The sequence below is a fragment of the Pleurodeles waltl genome, chromosome 9 (genome assembly GCF_031143425.1).
Source record: "Pleurodeles waltl isolate 20211129_DDA chromosome 9, aPleWal1.hap1.20221129, whole genome shotgun sequence".
In the NCBI taxonomy this organism is placed as follows: Eukaryota; Metazoa; Chordata; class Amphibia; order Caudata; family Salamandridae; genus Pleurodeles; species Pleurodeles waltl.
The window spans coordinates 69,665,647-69,680,498 of record NC_090448.1 but is presented as its reverse complement, the minus strand read 5'-3'; the positions used below and the strand labels follow the sequence as shown (position 1 = coordinate 69,680,498).

General features: G+C 45.1%; 1 protein-coding gene across 1 annotated transcript in view; it reads left to right on the top strand.

The window, feature by feature from the left end:
- Positions 1 to 14,437, top strand: part of TATDN2 (TatD DNase domain containing 2) — a 222,264-nt gene extending 207,827 nt beyond the window's left edge. Inside the window, exon 5 of the mRNA XM_069207416.1 lies at positions 14,216 to 14,437. Coding sequence (XP_069063517.1) covers positions 14,216 to 14,356 — 141 coding nt within the window. The 3' untranslated portion in view covers positions 14,357 to 14,437. The remainder of the gene's footprint in view (positions 1 to 14,215) is intronic.
- The last annotated feature ends 415 nt before the right edge of the window (positions 14,438 to 14,852 follow it).

Sequence of the window (14,852 nt, the reverse complement as noted above, 5' to 3'; positions counted from 1 at the left end):
TCAGTTGGTGAGAATAATTCTATAGTAAGCTATTAAGCAGCTTTTCCAGACTCTACAAGGTTTTTAAGATAGCCCAAAAAGGGACACAATGAAGTAAAGACAAAAAAGGTGGAAAAGGAGGAGCTCAGGTGGAGGAGTTACTTCTAAAGAGTTGCAATTCAGCCCTAAAATGAGGTCAGGACGTGTAAGACAAGCACACACAAGAACAAATAAGAGGAGAGAGTTGCAGATGGGGCAAAAGTGAAGGGAAAAACTGGAAGGGAAAATGTATCTCTAATATCACCTGTGACATGAATGTTTGAGAAAGCACTGAAAGTGCCAGAAAAGTTTGACTTTTTAAAGAATCCGGTGGAAATAATATTCTCTACCCCAAAATATACAAATTTACTTACACCAATAAAATCTAGCTCTGCACAAACTAATGAACTAAGGGGTGATTTAAGAGAGGACTTGCTGGGAACCAGTTTAAAAATAGTTTTAAAATCAAGAAGGTGAAATTAAGGATACGAAGGAAGATGGTGTGATGTAGGGGTGGCTCCCTGTCAGCGATATGAATATTCTATCAGTAATGCCAGAGTCTCCTCCCCAGCAAAACATTAGGACTGAACATACAATCCCTTTTTAGAAGAATGGATAGCCAATACCAGTAAAAGCTATTGTGGAGACTGATACCAATAAGGGAGGGAAAGTAAAGACCCCTCTGATTAAAACAGATGCAAATGATATAATCAATATAATTTGAAAGAGAAATGGAGGCTACCAATCTAGCAAGAAAAACCTTTGAAGTGTCCCAAAATACCTTAGCAATAAAACAAACTCAACCGGAGAAGCAGGCTATACATGACAATCAGAAAGAGATAATTAACCAACAAAATTAGATTGCCAGCAGCTGATATAGTAAATGGTTGGGGAGTTATGTTTAAAACATTGTAATGGACTCTTGAGGCATTGACATATCAATCAAACAAAATAGATGTCCAAATAGATTTATTGAACATAATTGAAACTTCAATATCAGGTATTGATCAGTAGCTTGGTGATCTAAATATTCTGATTACACATGCACAAATGATTGCAGCATCATCAAATATCAAGTGTGCGTGCGCCCCAGGAGTTGAGAAAATAAAGCGAATTAATTAAAGCGAATAGGACAAGTTAATAGCTCCTAACTTGTATAATAGAGAATTTAAAAGTGAATTATTTCATAATAAATGCAAAAACACATGGGGAAGTGTACCATCATTGTGTTCCCAAGAGGGAGGGCCAACAAAATTTTGGATGTAATGAAGTGGAGAAGTGTGGCACAATGGTTAGAGAGGCAGACCCTGATGCAGAGATCTAGCCCGGGACCAGGGTTCAATTCCCGCTTCGGCGGTTCTTGGGCTCAATTTCCCTGGACAGGAGATTTCTCGCCTCAGTGCCTAATCTAATTCATGGGTCTCACTCTGCAACTCTGGGCAATAGCTTGCTTAATCTCCACAACGGCCCCAACAGCGCTGGGATGCCTGGCTTCACCTTGGGGGTTGTCCAGGAGTGGGCACCTCACAGGGAAAAGCCAGGAGGGGTTCCACAGCGGTATGCGTTCAGCGCCTCGATACCTCAGGGTCGGAGTGCGCTTTACAAGTACGAATTTACATTTACATTACAAAAAGAAGATGAATTCAATAACTTCAATGGCGACAGCAATTGCAATGATATGGAAATTAGTGAGAACAATAAAAGTGAAGCTACAGTGGATGCTCAGAAAAAAGCTAATGGCCGTTTTACAATTAACAAATCAATCAGCAGAACATGGAATGACAAAAAAACTGAAAAAAAAACCTGTGGAAAGCCAGAAACAAGCGACAAATCAGTCTAGTAAGGTTGGAGGTCCTTAACGTGTGGCAGAAGGAAAAGAAAATTGGTGAGTTGTTGCCGGTAACTGTGCTGTTTGAGATAAAATGTACAAAAGGTTTTTTACCAAGGCTTCAAAAGTTGGAGGATGATTATGCCAAAAAGACCTCAAATGCAAAGTTAAATAAGGATGATAATTTCTCAAAGTACAATGGAAGCAGATAAGCCTTGAACACCAGTGTCTCCGAATGATAGGAAGAAAACGGGGGATCTGGGATCAGGAAAATAAAGGACAGAAAAGGCAGCACCTGTCAATACTTAATAATATGGGTGTCTCTGGAAGTGCAGCAGAAAAAATCAATATCAGCAGACAACCGGTGTTGGGAATAATAAGGAAGTGAGACTCCAGCCACCAGATACAACCAGGTATATTTCAGAGGGTCATAGTACAAGTAAAAAAAGAAATGAGGTGTTAAGCATTGGACTATGATGACGGTGGAGATCGGAGATACGCTGAAGGAATCATGAGAAAAGGTCAGGTTAGAGAAACAGTAGAAAAAGAGGTGTGGATTCTGTCATCCAACCGTTGACCTCATCAAAAAAGAAAGTTTTTACCCCCCACATACAAGTCTCGAGGTTTACATGACATTTTGAACCAGGGGAATATATTGAACTTACTGCATGTAATTCCATCACTGTCAAAACTGACCTTGAGTGATCGAGTGTCAGTTGAGTTTCTGGGCCATGTGGAGGGGAGGGTGCAGGAAGCCACTATGGTTTCCTTACAAAATAACTCATTGGCACAATTAGTAATGCGAGAAAGATATTTTGGTAGCCTGGGAAATAGCTATCCTTAACCCCCAAAAGACGCGTATCCGGTACCATCTGATAGAGACTCCTGGTTGCGGATTCCTTACCTTAGAATTTCCCCCAGGCGTCAGACAGGATACGGAGATTTTTCTTCAAGCAGTGCCCCTGCGCGCTGTTAGGTGGCATCAGTTGACTCCGCAGGCGTCGTGGTGGCTGTGATGACGTTGCAGTCGTACATAGGCGTCACCCCGGCGGGCTGACGTCAGTTCTTTTCTTTCCACACCAGCCTATGCGCACATTCGGAGAAGAGCTACCCCAGTCATTTTTTGACTAACTACGACATTTTGGCAAATTAGTTTTTGATGAGTTCTGGTTTGTGACGAGGGTTGTCCTGCAAAACCGGTTTCAAGCCCTGCGGCTCCTGTCACCACATGATGTTGGTGACGGATCTGCACCTTATATGCCTCTGGTGTTCGGAGCACGACCATGACCCAAAGTCGTGCTCCGAGTGTCGGGCCATGAACCCAAAAGCTTTGAGGGAGCGGTCCCTGAAGCTCATGGTGGCCCGACACTCGTCATTCCGGATCCTGTTCCAGAGGAAGGTCAGGAGACCGGTCGCAGAGCCACCACCATTCATCTTCGAAGAAGTCATCTGGAAAATTCGGGTAAGATGAAAAAGGCGAAATGTTCTTCGACTTCGCCCCATCGCTCGCACACGTGCAAAGAGCATCAACGCTCTATGCCTCTGTCTACGGAGCCTCAGTCTGGGTCCGCCAGCACCTCCTCAAATTAGAGTTCTATGAGGCAATGTGCCTCATATTTGGGCAGCCCGACCTGCTCTCTGCGCTTTTGGGCCCAGTGGAGTCAGTGAGGTCCCCCCTCTGGTTCCAAGTCGGCAACTTCAGTCCAGACTCTGGAGGGGACATCAGGATCCGCTTCCGGATGCGTCCTAACACCAGTCATGCCAATGCAACCTTCCCAGGCATCGGGTCGGATGTTGACGCTACTGCTGCCTATTGGGCCAACAATCAACGTCGACCCTATACTTATCCCTGATGAGCCGGAATGACGTCGCTCGACGCAGATTCTGTTTTCCATGGGCACTGCTGTGCCCAGGGTTGATCCTGAAACCTATTGCTATGGGTATGGAAACTGGGTTAGTGTAGAGGGATCGCTGGACACTTTAGAAGAACAGCCTGACCCTGACATGGACTGAGTAAAGGATTGTAGTGATGCCAGTGGGTTTGACACCTCGCCTGACACTGGGATGTTTTCTCCCCGTACCGTGGCTATGGAGGAGGGAGTGTCATATTCTATGGTGGTGAGAAGGGCTGCTGAGGTTTTGAACCTCTAGCTTCCTTCTGTGGAGGTCAGGCCTAACCTGACCGAAGTGCTTCAGCCTGGGGCCTTCAACTCGGAACTCCTTCTGTCCTTCAACGAAGCGCTTACAGACGTCCTACTGGGGACCGGGTCCAAACCCAGGACAGGGGCTCCTGTGAATAGTATGGTTGCCCGCCACCATTGGCTTGCGCAGAATGGCCCAAATTCCCTTACCCAGCACCCTACGCCTGAGAGCTTTGTCCTCCAGGCTTCATCATCCTCTGGCGCATTCCCTACCACTCCCCTGGGCAGGGAATCAAAAAGACTGGACAATTTGGGGAAGAAGATGTTTTCTTCTGCCAGTCTAGTGCTGCGGTCCATGAACACTGAATGCCTTTTGGCCTGCTATTCCCATACTCTCTGGGGTACGGTCGCGCAAGTGCTGCCTCAACATCCCGAAAAGGCCTGGAATGTTCTCTCCCAAGCCATGACAGATGGGAGAGACGCAGCCAAATTTGTGATATGTTATAGACATGATGCGACTGACTCACTGGGAAGATCGGTTGCATCGATGGTGGCATTGAGATGCCGTTGCTAGTTGAGGACGTCTGGCTTTCCGGGAATGTCCAGCAATCTTTGATGGCACTTGTCTCTTTGGAGACAAGGCGGGCTCAGCGCTCAAGTGCTTTAAGGATTCCTGGGCTACAGCTCGGTCCCTTGGCCTCGTAGCTGCTCCTCGCCCATTGTCCGCTTTTCACTCCTTTTGTGGTTATGGAAGGGGCACCCAGCCGTGCTCATTTCCACCAGGCCACCAACCCGTGCATGCTGGACAGCCCCTGCGCGGACGTGGGATCCAACGAGCTCGTGGATCAGGGCGTCCACGGCCACCCAGTCCATCTGAGCCCCCTCCTCTGCCTCTAAACCTTCCTAGTCCTTTGGGATATCAGGGACCAGTTGGCAGCAGGATTCGCCATCACCTACCCCACTGAGAATCCATTACCACGGACCGGTGGGTTTACAGATCGTCCAAAGGGGCTACTCCCGCCCCTTCGAGATTTCTCCTCCAGCCATGCCACCATCTTTCGATCATCTATCGGAGGATCATTTGGCACTTCTCCATGAGGAGGTCAAGGCTCTCCTGGCCAAGTGAGCCATGGAGAGGGTCCCTGTGCCAGAAGTAGGTAGTTGTTCCTATTCCTGCTACTTTCTGGTACCCAAAAAGGACAAGGGCCTTCGCCCTGTCCTAGACTTGCGGTCTCTCAATCGCTTCCTCAAGAAGGAAAAGTTCAAGATGTTAACCCTAGCTCAGGTCCCTTCTGCCCTGGAGACTGGATGGTAGCGTTGGACTTGCAGGACGCCTATTTCCATATTCCCGTCCTGCCAGCCCACAGACGTTACGTACGCCGGCTTTAGGACTGGTTGCGCCCTGTGCGACAGTTTATTGTGGCGCCCCCCACTCCATGACCACCTCCTTGGTTACACTCACTACCACCCGCAACTGTGCCCCTCATCTCTCCATTGCTCCCCTTTCACATACATTCATGTGTTTTAAAGCACTTGTAAAGGCTGGCTTTACTAATCCACTCAACTAGCCACATAAAATATAGGGGCATATTTAAGATCCCCTAGCGCCATTCTAACGCCATATTAGCGTAATTTTTTTTACGTTGATGTGGCGTTAGAAGGCCAAAAACGCTGTGCCATATTTACAGAGTGGCGCAACTTTATATCCCTTTGCGATACATTATGCCTGCGCCAGGTATAATGTATGCAAAGGGGGCCAAAAACATGTCGCAAAGAAATCTGACAGGTTTCTTTGCGTCATTTGTTTTCTGGCACTTTTAACGCCTGCTCAGAGCAGGCGTTAAAAGGAGGCATCTATTGGTTACAATGGGCTTCTGGGTGCTTTACAGTATTAACATCAAAAATATTTACGCTAATCCTGCAAAGCGCCAGACATCCATAAAAAAAATCTGACACTAGTTCCCTAACTACCGCCATATTTTAAATACAGCGCACACATGGTGTCATTAGGAGAGCGCTAAAAGGAGCAAGAAAAGTGGCGCAGCACTGTGTGCAGTGCCACTTTTTTCAAATATGCTCCATAGGGCAGTGCTTAATTTGTAAACAAAAAGGTGCCAGTGCCCAAAGCCCTCCTCTTAAACACGCGGCTGCTGCAATTAAATGTGTGAACACTGAATACAGAGGCAGCGTAATCCTGAAGCCATCTCGGTCCTCTTCAATCCATTTACAGGCACTCCCTGCCCCTTCAGCTCACTGTTGCGGATTTCTGTTTTTTCCCATGTGATGCCTTTTCGTTTTTCTCTTCCTCTGTCTTTCCCAAATGTCTCTTTCACGCAGTAAATGCTTGAGGCAGAAAAATAAGTGCCGGCCCTGAAAAATAAGTGCTGGTGCTCCGCATTGTAAACATCAAGCACAAATTAAGCACTGCCATAGGGCATTTTTAAGAGCCCCTAGTGCCATTCTAACGCCACGTTAGTGTAATTTTTTTTTTTACACTAATGTGACATTAGAAGGCCAAAAACGCTGCGTCGTATGTACGAAGAGGCGCAATGCATGCATTGCGCCACTTTGTAACCCTTTGCGCTACATTTTGCCTGTGCCAGGCATAATGTATGCAAAGGGGCTTCATTTTTTTCCGGCACTTTTAACGCCTGCTCAGAGTAGGCATTAAAAGGAGGCTTCTATTGGTTACAATGACAATGAGCCTCTGGGTGCTTTGCAAGATTAGCGTCAACATTTTTGACACTAATCCTGCAAAGCGCCGGACTAGAGTAAAAAAAATTCTGACGCTAGTCCCCTAACTACCTCCATGGTGCGCCGTATTTTAAATATTACGCACACATGGTGGCGTTAGGGGGGCGCTAAGGGGTGCAAGAAAAGTGGGGCTGCACTGTGTGCAGCACCACTTTTTAAAATATGCCCCATAGTTCTGTTTTTTTTTTTTTTTTTTTTTTTCAGCAGGCTTATTAACCCTCTATGCTACATTTTGATGAGTCAAAGTTGCCCTAGACAAAACTCCCATCTCTCTCTTTAGCAGGAACATTAATCACAAGAGGTATCTTGACATTTTAATTGTTTTTTGAAGGCTAAATAAACACACAAGGAACTTCTCAGCAGGTGCTCTTATATCTCAAGTTTCGGAAGTTATTGATAAACACAGCACCCCCCCTGAGGTCAGTGCCTGGTGCGGTTGCACTGCTCCCACTGCCTAAAAGCCGGCCCTGGTCACGAGCACTTTCAGTTCACCTTGCTCCCCTTTGGCCTTACCAGCGCCCCTCGGGTGTTCACTAAAGTGATGGTAGTGGTTGCAGCTCATCTGTGCCAGTTAAGGGTTCCAGTCTTCCCCTACCTCGACGACTGGCTGTTGAAGGCGGACACGCCCCTGAAAGTCATCTCCCACCTCCAGACTACAGCGAACCTCCTCCATTCGGTGGGGTTCACCAGAAACGTGCCGAAGTCACACCTGACTCCCTCTCAGATGCTTCCTTTCATCTGAGCTGTTCTGGATACAGTGCAATTTCGGGCTTATCATCCTGAAAAGCAAGTCCAGGATATTCGGCCTATGATACCGATGTTTCAGCCTCTGTCCTGGATTTTAGTGAGAATGACTCTGAGGCTGCTGGGGCTCATGGCCTCCTGCACCCTGCTGGTCCAACCTGCCAGAGAGCATATGCAGGCACTGCCTTGGGACTTGAAGTTCCAGTGGGTGCAGCATCAGGGGAATCTCTCTGACATGGCTCAGATCTCGGAGGGAACTGCGAAAGTCCTGCAGTGGTGGTTGTGGAATCCAGATTGGTCAACAGCAGATCCCTCTCCCTTCCCCAACCAGATCTCACAATAGTGACAAACGCATCACTCCGGGGATGGGGTAGCCACATGGGAGAGGCAGATACCAGAGGCCTCTGGTCTCCAGCGGAGTCTGGGCTCCACATACACCTTTTGGAGCTCCATGCGATCTGACTTGCATTGAAAGCATTCCTTCCCTCTCTCAAAGGGAAAGTGGTGCAGGTGTTCACTGACGAGACCACCGCCATGTGGTATTGCAACAAGCAGGGCGAAGTGGGGTTGTGGACCCTTTGTCAAGAGGCTCTGCGCCTCTGGACTTCGTGGGAACGCCAGGGCATTTCCCTGGCGGTTCAACATCTGACGGGCTCTCTGAATGTCAGAGCAGACTAACTCAGCTGTCGATGCATAGTCTATCACAAATGGCATCTCCATCTCTTTCAGCAGTGGGAAGAGTCTTGGTTAGAAATTGCGCAATGTCAGCTGTTTTGCGTGTTGGAGTTTCCAAGTCGGCACTCGCTCGGCGATGCTTTTTAATCACGAGTGCAACTCAGGCCTCCGGTACGCCTTCCCACCAATACCACTCCTGCCTAGAGTTCTGAAGAAGATCAGGCAAGACCGGGTCAAAGTGACCTTGGTGGCTCCGGACTGGGCACGAAGAGTCTGGTATCCCGAGCTATTGAGCATGGCCATCGATCCTCTGATCAGACTGTACCAATCAATCTCCGTCTCCTTGCGTGGAGATTGAACGGCGACAGTTGACGGCTTTTGACCTTCCACCCGAAGTCTGTAATGTTATCTTGGCAGCCAGGCGTCCCTTCACCAAAACAGTATATGCCTGTTGTTGGAATAAATTTGTGGCATGGAGTATCAACAAATCTGTTGATCCCCCTCACTGCACCTCTCTGAGGTTCTCCTCTTTATTCTCTCTCTTGCCCAGCAGGGTTCTGCTCTGGGCACCCTCAAGGGATATTTGCCTGCCATCTCTGCCTTCTTAAAGCTACCAGACCATCCTTCTCTTTTCAAATCTCCCATTTTTGGGCGGTTTCTTAAAGGCCTCACTCATATGTTTCCTCCCATTCATCATCATTTCCCAGTGGGATTTGAACTTGGTCCTCACATACCTCATGTGTACCCCTTTTGAGCTGCTCCACAACTGTCCTCTACGGCTCTTCACCCTTAAAACAGCTTTTTTGACTGCCATTACCTCTGCTCGCAGAGTGCGTGAGCTTCAGGCTCTTTCTTAAAAGCCACCATTCCTGACAAAGTGGTGCTTCCTACCAGGGCTTCCTTTCTTCCCAAAGTGGTAACGCCTTTTCACATAGGCCAATCTATCACCTTGCCTACTATTTACGCACATCCACATCCCTCTCATGAAGAGGAGAGACCACCGTCTGGATCTAAAAAGAGTGTTGCCGTTCTACCTAGATTGTACCAAAGATTTCCGGTTGGACGATCAACTCTTTGCGGGTTATGTAGGTGCGAAGAAAGGAAAGGCGGTGCAGAAGAGGACCATCTCACGATGGGTAGTCCACTGCATGAAGATGTGCTCCGCTTTGGCAAAAAAAGCAACCCCCTGAGGGTTTGCATGCTCATTCAACCAGAGCAACTGCTGCTACCTCCGCGTTAGCACGCGGAGTTCCAGTCCTGGATATCTGCCAGGCTGCAGCGTGGGCGTCCTTACATACGTTTACCAAGTATTACTGCCTGGACAGTCAGGTCAGCAGAGACTGCTATTTTGGCCGTTCAGTCCTGGAGGACTTTTTGGTGTGATCTTAGTTCACAACCCACCACCGGGGATGGTATTGCTCAGGTATCTATTCTAAGGTAAGGAATCTGCAACTAGAATTCTCTATCAGATGTACAAGTTAGTTACCTTAGGTACCAATATATCTGGTAGAGACATATTCTAGTTGCAGATTCTTTCCGACGCGCCCATCCTCCCCGCACTGTGAACTGATTTCCATTGTCAGTTGCTTCCCTTTAAGAGGCCTAGTTTTGGCACACCATTCTCAGTGTTCATTACTCCGCGCTACTGGCATGGAAAGTCATGAAAAGAAACTAACGTCAGCGCGCCACGACCGTGACGCCCACGGAGTCAACCTACGCCACCTAACGCAGCGCAGGGGGTACTGCTTGAAGAAAAATCTCCGGATCCAGTCTGACGCCTGGGAGAAATTCTAAGGTAAGGAATCTGCAAATAGAATATGTCTCTACCAGATATATATTGTTACTGCAGGCAAGTAACTTGTACGTTTGTGCTGGCAAAAGTAAAAACAAATGTACTCAGTTCTCAGATCCGCAAGTAGAAGGATGGAGAAATTTGAGGAGTTTCACCATCCCCTATGTTTACAGTAGAATAAAAGGAGTACAAAAGTAAACGTAGTTAGGGATTGAACTGTTTTGTCATGGAAAATATACACATATCAGGGTTTAAAACAAGGCTGCTTCCTGGAACCCTAACTATTTAATTTGTTTTTAGCAAATTTGTCAAACGAAATTAACATAGAAAATTCTCATGCACCTAGGCTAGGACCTATGTGTTTCTCCTATCTGCTTTATGCAGATGATATTATTCTTATCAGCCAAACAAAGATTGGGTTACAAAGACTCATGGGAAAGCTATCAGATTATTCACAGAAAACTGGGCTTAAAGTAAAGCCGTAGGCTAAATAAAAATTATAGATGGTATTTAAATGGAGAAAAGGTGGAGCAAGTTCAACCTTATAGATATGTGGGAGTATTATTTGGTGGGTGTGGATGTTTTATCCAATTTAAGAGCTTAGAAGAAAAGGCACACCACTGGGTTTAGCATCTTCGTCCTAAAAAAGATCCCTGAATGGTCCTAGTATCTCCCCATTATTAAAAGTTATATCTGCCAAATCGGTACCTAGCTTAACTTCTGGTAGTGAAGCACTGCGTGGACGCAATGCAGTATGTTTAAATACAATAATAATAAAATTATATAGGTAACTTTTTTGCCTACTCCAAATGCATCTCCAGCACAAAGATTTGATACAGAATAAAAATGAATAAGAGGCACAGCCTGTGCCAGGTGTTGTGGCAAGAACTTCACAGAAACAACGGGACTCCTTTGTTCCTTTACTTGGATCTGGCAATTAATGATTTGGGTTTTTATGAAATTTGGAAAATTGATTGATCTGTTGCATGTTTTAAGAGAGTAATAAACGGTAATAGGAAGAGGCTGTCTTTGCTGCAAGATAAAGAATTATTATCAAAAAGATCACATGCATGGGAGATGTTGAATGATTAGAAGTTCTTTCTATATCAACTTAATTTTGAAGCCGGTTGGTCTTTGTTCTAAAATTAGGATTCTTGCATTTTCGATTGGGGAAGCTGCTGGGTGACACGAGTGAGTCCTAATAGAAATGGAGAGGTTGACGGAGAGCTTCAGGTTATGTAAGAATGGGAAGAGGAATCTTATACATTTCTTATGTATTTGCCCAGCCTTAGTGCAAGAATGAAGATTTCTGTTAAAATCTTTTAATAAACTGGGTATAAGATCATGCAGACAAGCAGTAATAGCAGGTCTTAAACCAGATGATCCGGTGTTGAATTCCCATATAATGAAATTTATAAAAGCAGAAGAGAAGAAGTTTTTAGTAAAGCTGAGGATACACTGTCTGCTGCAGTAGGATGGTGGATAATAGAGATATCCTAACTGAAGTAATCGCCTTATGAGATCTCCATAAAAGTTGATTTCACTGTTGGGAGTCATTTAAATTGTCTGTTTTATATGTATTTATTTTTTTAAGAGAATGTAACATTAATGTATTTTATGTTTGGGGAAATTTATGTTTTTATTATGGGAATATATAATGTATTTTTGTAATGGTTTTTATTAACTGTACAATAAAACATTCATTCACTCATAGTGCCTGGGAAGTCAGGTCCATGATGACTGACATTTTGCTGTTACGGTCCTATAGGACTTATTGCTCTAAAATCTGTTTTGAAGACCCACTAATGGGGAGGTATTGTTTGGTTATATATTCTAAGGTAAAGAATCTGCAGCTAAGAGTCTGTCAGATGAACAGTTTACTTTCCTTCAGTAAGGCCTTATCTGGTAGAGACCAGATCCACAGATTCTTTATCGACCCTCCTATACTCCCTGCTCTGCAGCCTGATTGCAGTGTAAGGGTCTCCCGGCTAAGGGCCTTAGACGTGCATCCCGTTTGACAGTGTTCCTTGTGGCTCCACGCTTCTGACTTGGTAAATTCCAAACAGAAATGATGTCAGCATACTGGGTTGGTGCCTATATAGGCACCATGTATGTCACTTCCGGTGTGGACGATGCCAACTTGGAACCAAACGGCGCCACTTAGCAATACCCAGGGATACTGCTAAAAAAGTACTGGATCCAGTCAGTTTCCTGGCGAATGATCCAAGGTGCGTAATCAGCTACTAGATAGCGTCTCTGTCAGATGAGATGTTACTGAAGCAGAGTGGTAAAAACAGCAGGCTTTTTTTTTTGCTTTGCTTTTTTTTTAACTGATGAATGGCTGTGTGCACGCACGGGCAAACCACTACCGCCATTTCTGCAGGCGGCTGTCTCTCTATTTATTCCTGATTCTCATTTATGATAAGTAGCAATAGTCTTTTCCGTTAACAACATAATTAAATAAAAATATGGGTCAGACGTGCTATGCTCACAGTTTTTTTTATATAGAAAAATGTTAATAAAACATTTAAAAAAAAAGAGAATGACAGGATTTCTAGGGATTTTCGTTCTTGGTCTTGGGCAGTAGCCATTTTCCTACATTACATCACCTTCACCATTATCATTACCACTATAACCACGCCTATCACCACAACCATGGTGGTCATCCTCACCACTAACTCCATGAATACCACTGTCATCTAATTATTTATCACCACTATCACCAATATCACTAATATTGCGTAATCACCCACCACCATACCTACCACTGTCACCACCATCACCATTACCACCATAGTAACTGCTATCACCATTACCGCTAGAAACAATATTGTGGGCATGTGTGTGACACTAAATGAATGAATGAAAGAAATTATATTTCTAAAGTGCTACCTGCTGTCCCAAAAGGCAGCCAACAACTAGACGTCTTGAACACTCAAGGAGAGGGGGAGGTACCAGTTGGAAAATCTGTGTTGTGAGTTTCTCTCTGCATCCACGGGATCCGCAGTGCTTTTTAGCACGAGGTAGGGGTGTTCCATAATTTGACAGCCATATGTGAGTAACATTTCCCATCTTGTCTACGTTTCTTAAATTCAACATATTCAGGAGGTTATGTGCACACAATGAATCTGGCGAGTAGGAAGATATCTGGAGAATTTCTTCCTAATGTTCACTGGTCCTGTGTTTACTGCTTTATGAGTAAAACAAGCGACCTGAAACATAATCTACTTTCGCACCTGAAGCCAGTGCAAGGATTCAAGATGGGAAGTGATAGAAAAACATCTGGGGATGCTGAGAATAGGGGTGAGCAGCTGCGTAAATGCTGTGTTAAGTAGTTTAATTTGGTGATCGTTGTAAAAGTGAGTTTCTGTAATCAATATGTGAAGGGATGAGGCCATGGACCACGGTTTTACAAGAAGAGATGACGATTAGAAGAAAATGCTTGTTAGAATTATGAATTAAGGAAAAGGTGGGAGATGCTTTGTTAATTGTAGCAAAAGGCAGACGATTGTCAAATAAAGTGCCTAGATTGAAGGGGGAGCTGAGCGCTCCATTGTTAGTCTGGGTAACATTGTAGGATCCAAAGTATGGTTTGTTTGCCAAAAAGAATAATCTGTCTTTACAGCATTACGTTCAAAATGTTTTGTTAGTCCATTTGGCCACTTAATTCATACATTCTCTAAATGTCAGTTTGTGGGGATTGTAGTTTTCTAAGGAGGACACAATGATATGTGTATCTCAGCATAAGTTGAAGCCAAATGATCTTACGAGAGGTGTAAACAGTATATAAAGTCGGGCTGAGTGCTCACCCCAGTGCAACTATGCTAGTAAGAGAGGTGTGAAGACTCGCGAGAGAGTCCTGGAAACATTCTGTTGCCTATCGGAAAGAAGGGCCTGATCTGGGAGCAGCTGGGCCACAGGCTCGCTAAGCCAGGTAGTCTGGATAAGAGCATTGATGTATCAAACTTCACGGAGTGGGCTAAAGGGACCAGGGCGGCAGAGCCACCTTGATCAATAATGACGAGAGGAACCACGCGTGCCGTCAGCAAAAACAAAAACTTTATGGCTTTGCCCTTTTGCTGTTTTAATGTCTATGGCGACAGAATAAATGCATGCCTCTCTTTTGTGCAGTTCTTGAATATTTTGGATGATTTTGATTCTACTCACTGTCTGGTTGGGGCTCGCTGCTATTTGGGACTTTGGGACTTGTGAAAACGTGTAAAAGTAAGGTATATTTTTGTCCTCTCTTTTTTTTGTCGCTAGGTCCACAAGCGACAGAGTCAGTATGCCCACCCAGGACTGGCGATACACACGGTGAACGAGATAGCAAGAATTAAAGAGTTACCTCCAACCTCTGTGCTCGCTGTTCTCCGGCAGAACACTAACCAGTTGTACAGCCTGTAGCCGGACGTTGCAGAAGAATGTACAAACCATTGACGGGGGGCAGGGGATACAGCGTTTGAATCTGTTAATTATTGTTTTATTAAACACGTTTTATTTTACTAACTTCTGCCTATTTTCTTTGGTGATGCCGACAAAAAATGCTTTTAAACGTGTGGCTATTTGAATGCTCCTAAAATATGAGCATTTTAACAAGTACTTTTCCTTTCCCTGTTCAGAGCCCCCTGGCAAAATATGGGAGGTACCCTGACTGTAACGTGTATACGAAATCCTAGATGGGTAGTTTAGTGTTTTCCATACCTTACTAGACCAGTATAGAATGTGAAAGCCAAGTGTAAAGCCCATCCTGTGGCTTTCTTGGTTGGTTAACATCTAAGCTTGTAGTTGGTATTATCACCCGCCTGTTCGAAAACCCAACTTTGGCCCCCATTGTATCTGCCACTTTAGGCCTAGTACTAATCTACAAGTAGTAGCTAGTAGTCTAGTACCTTTGATACTG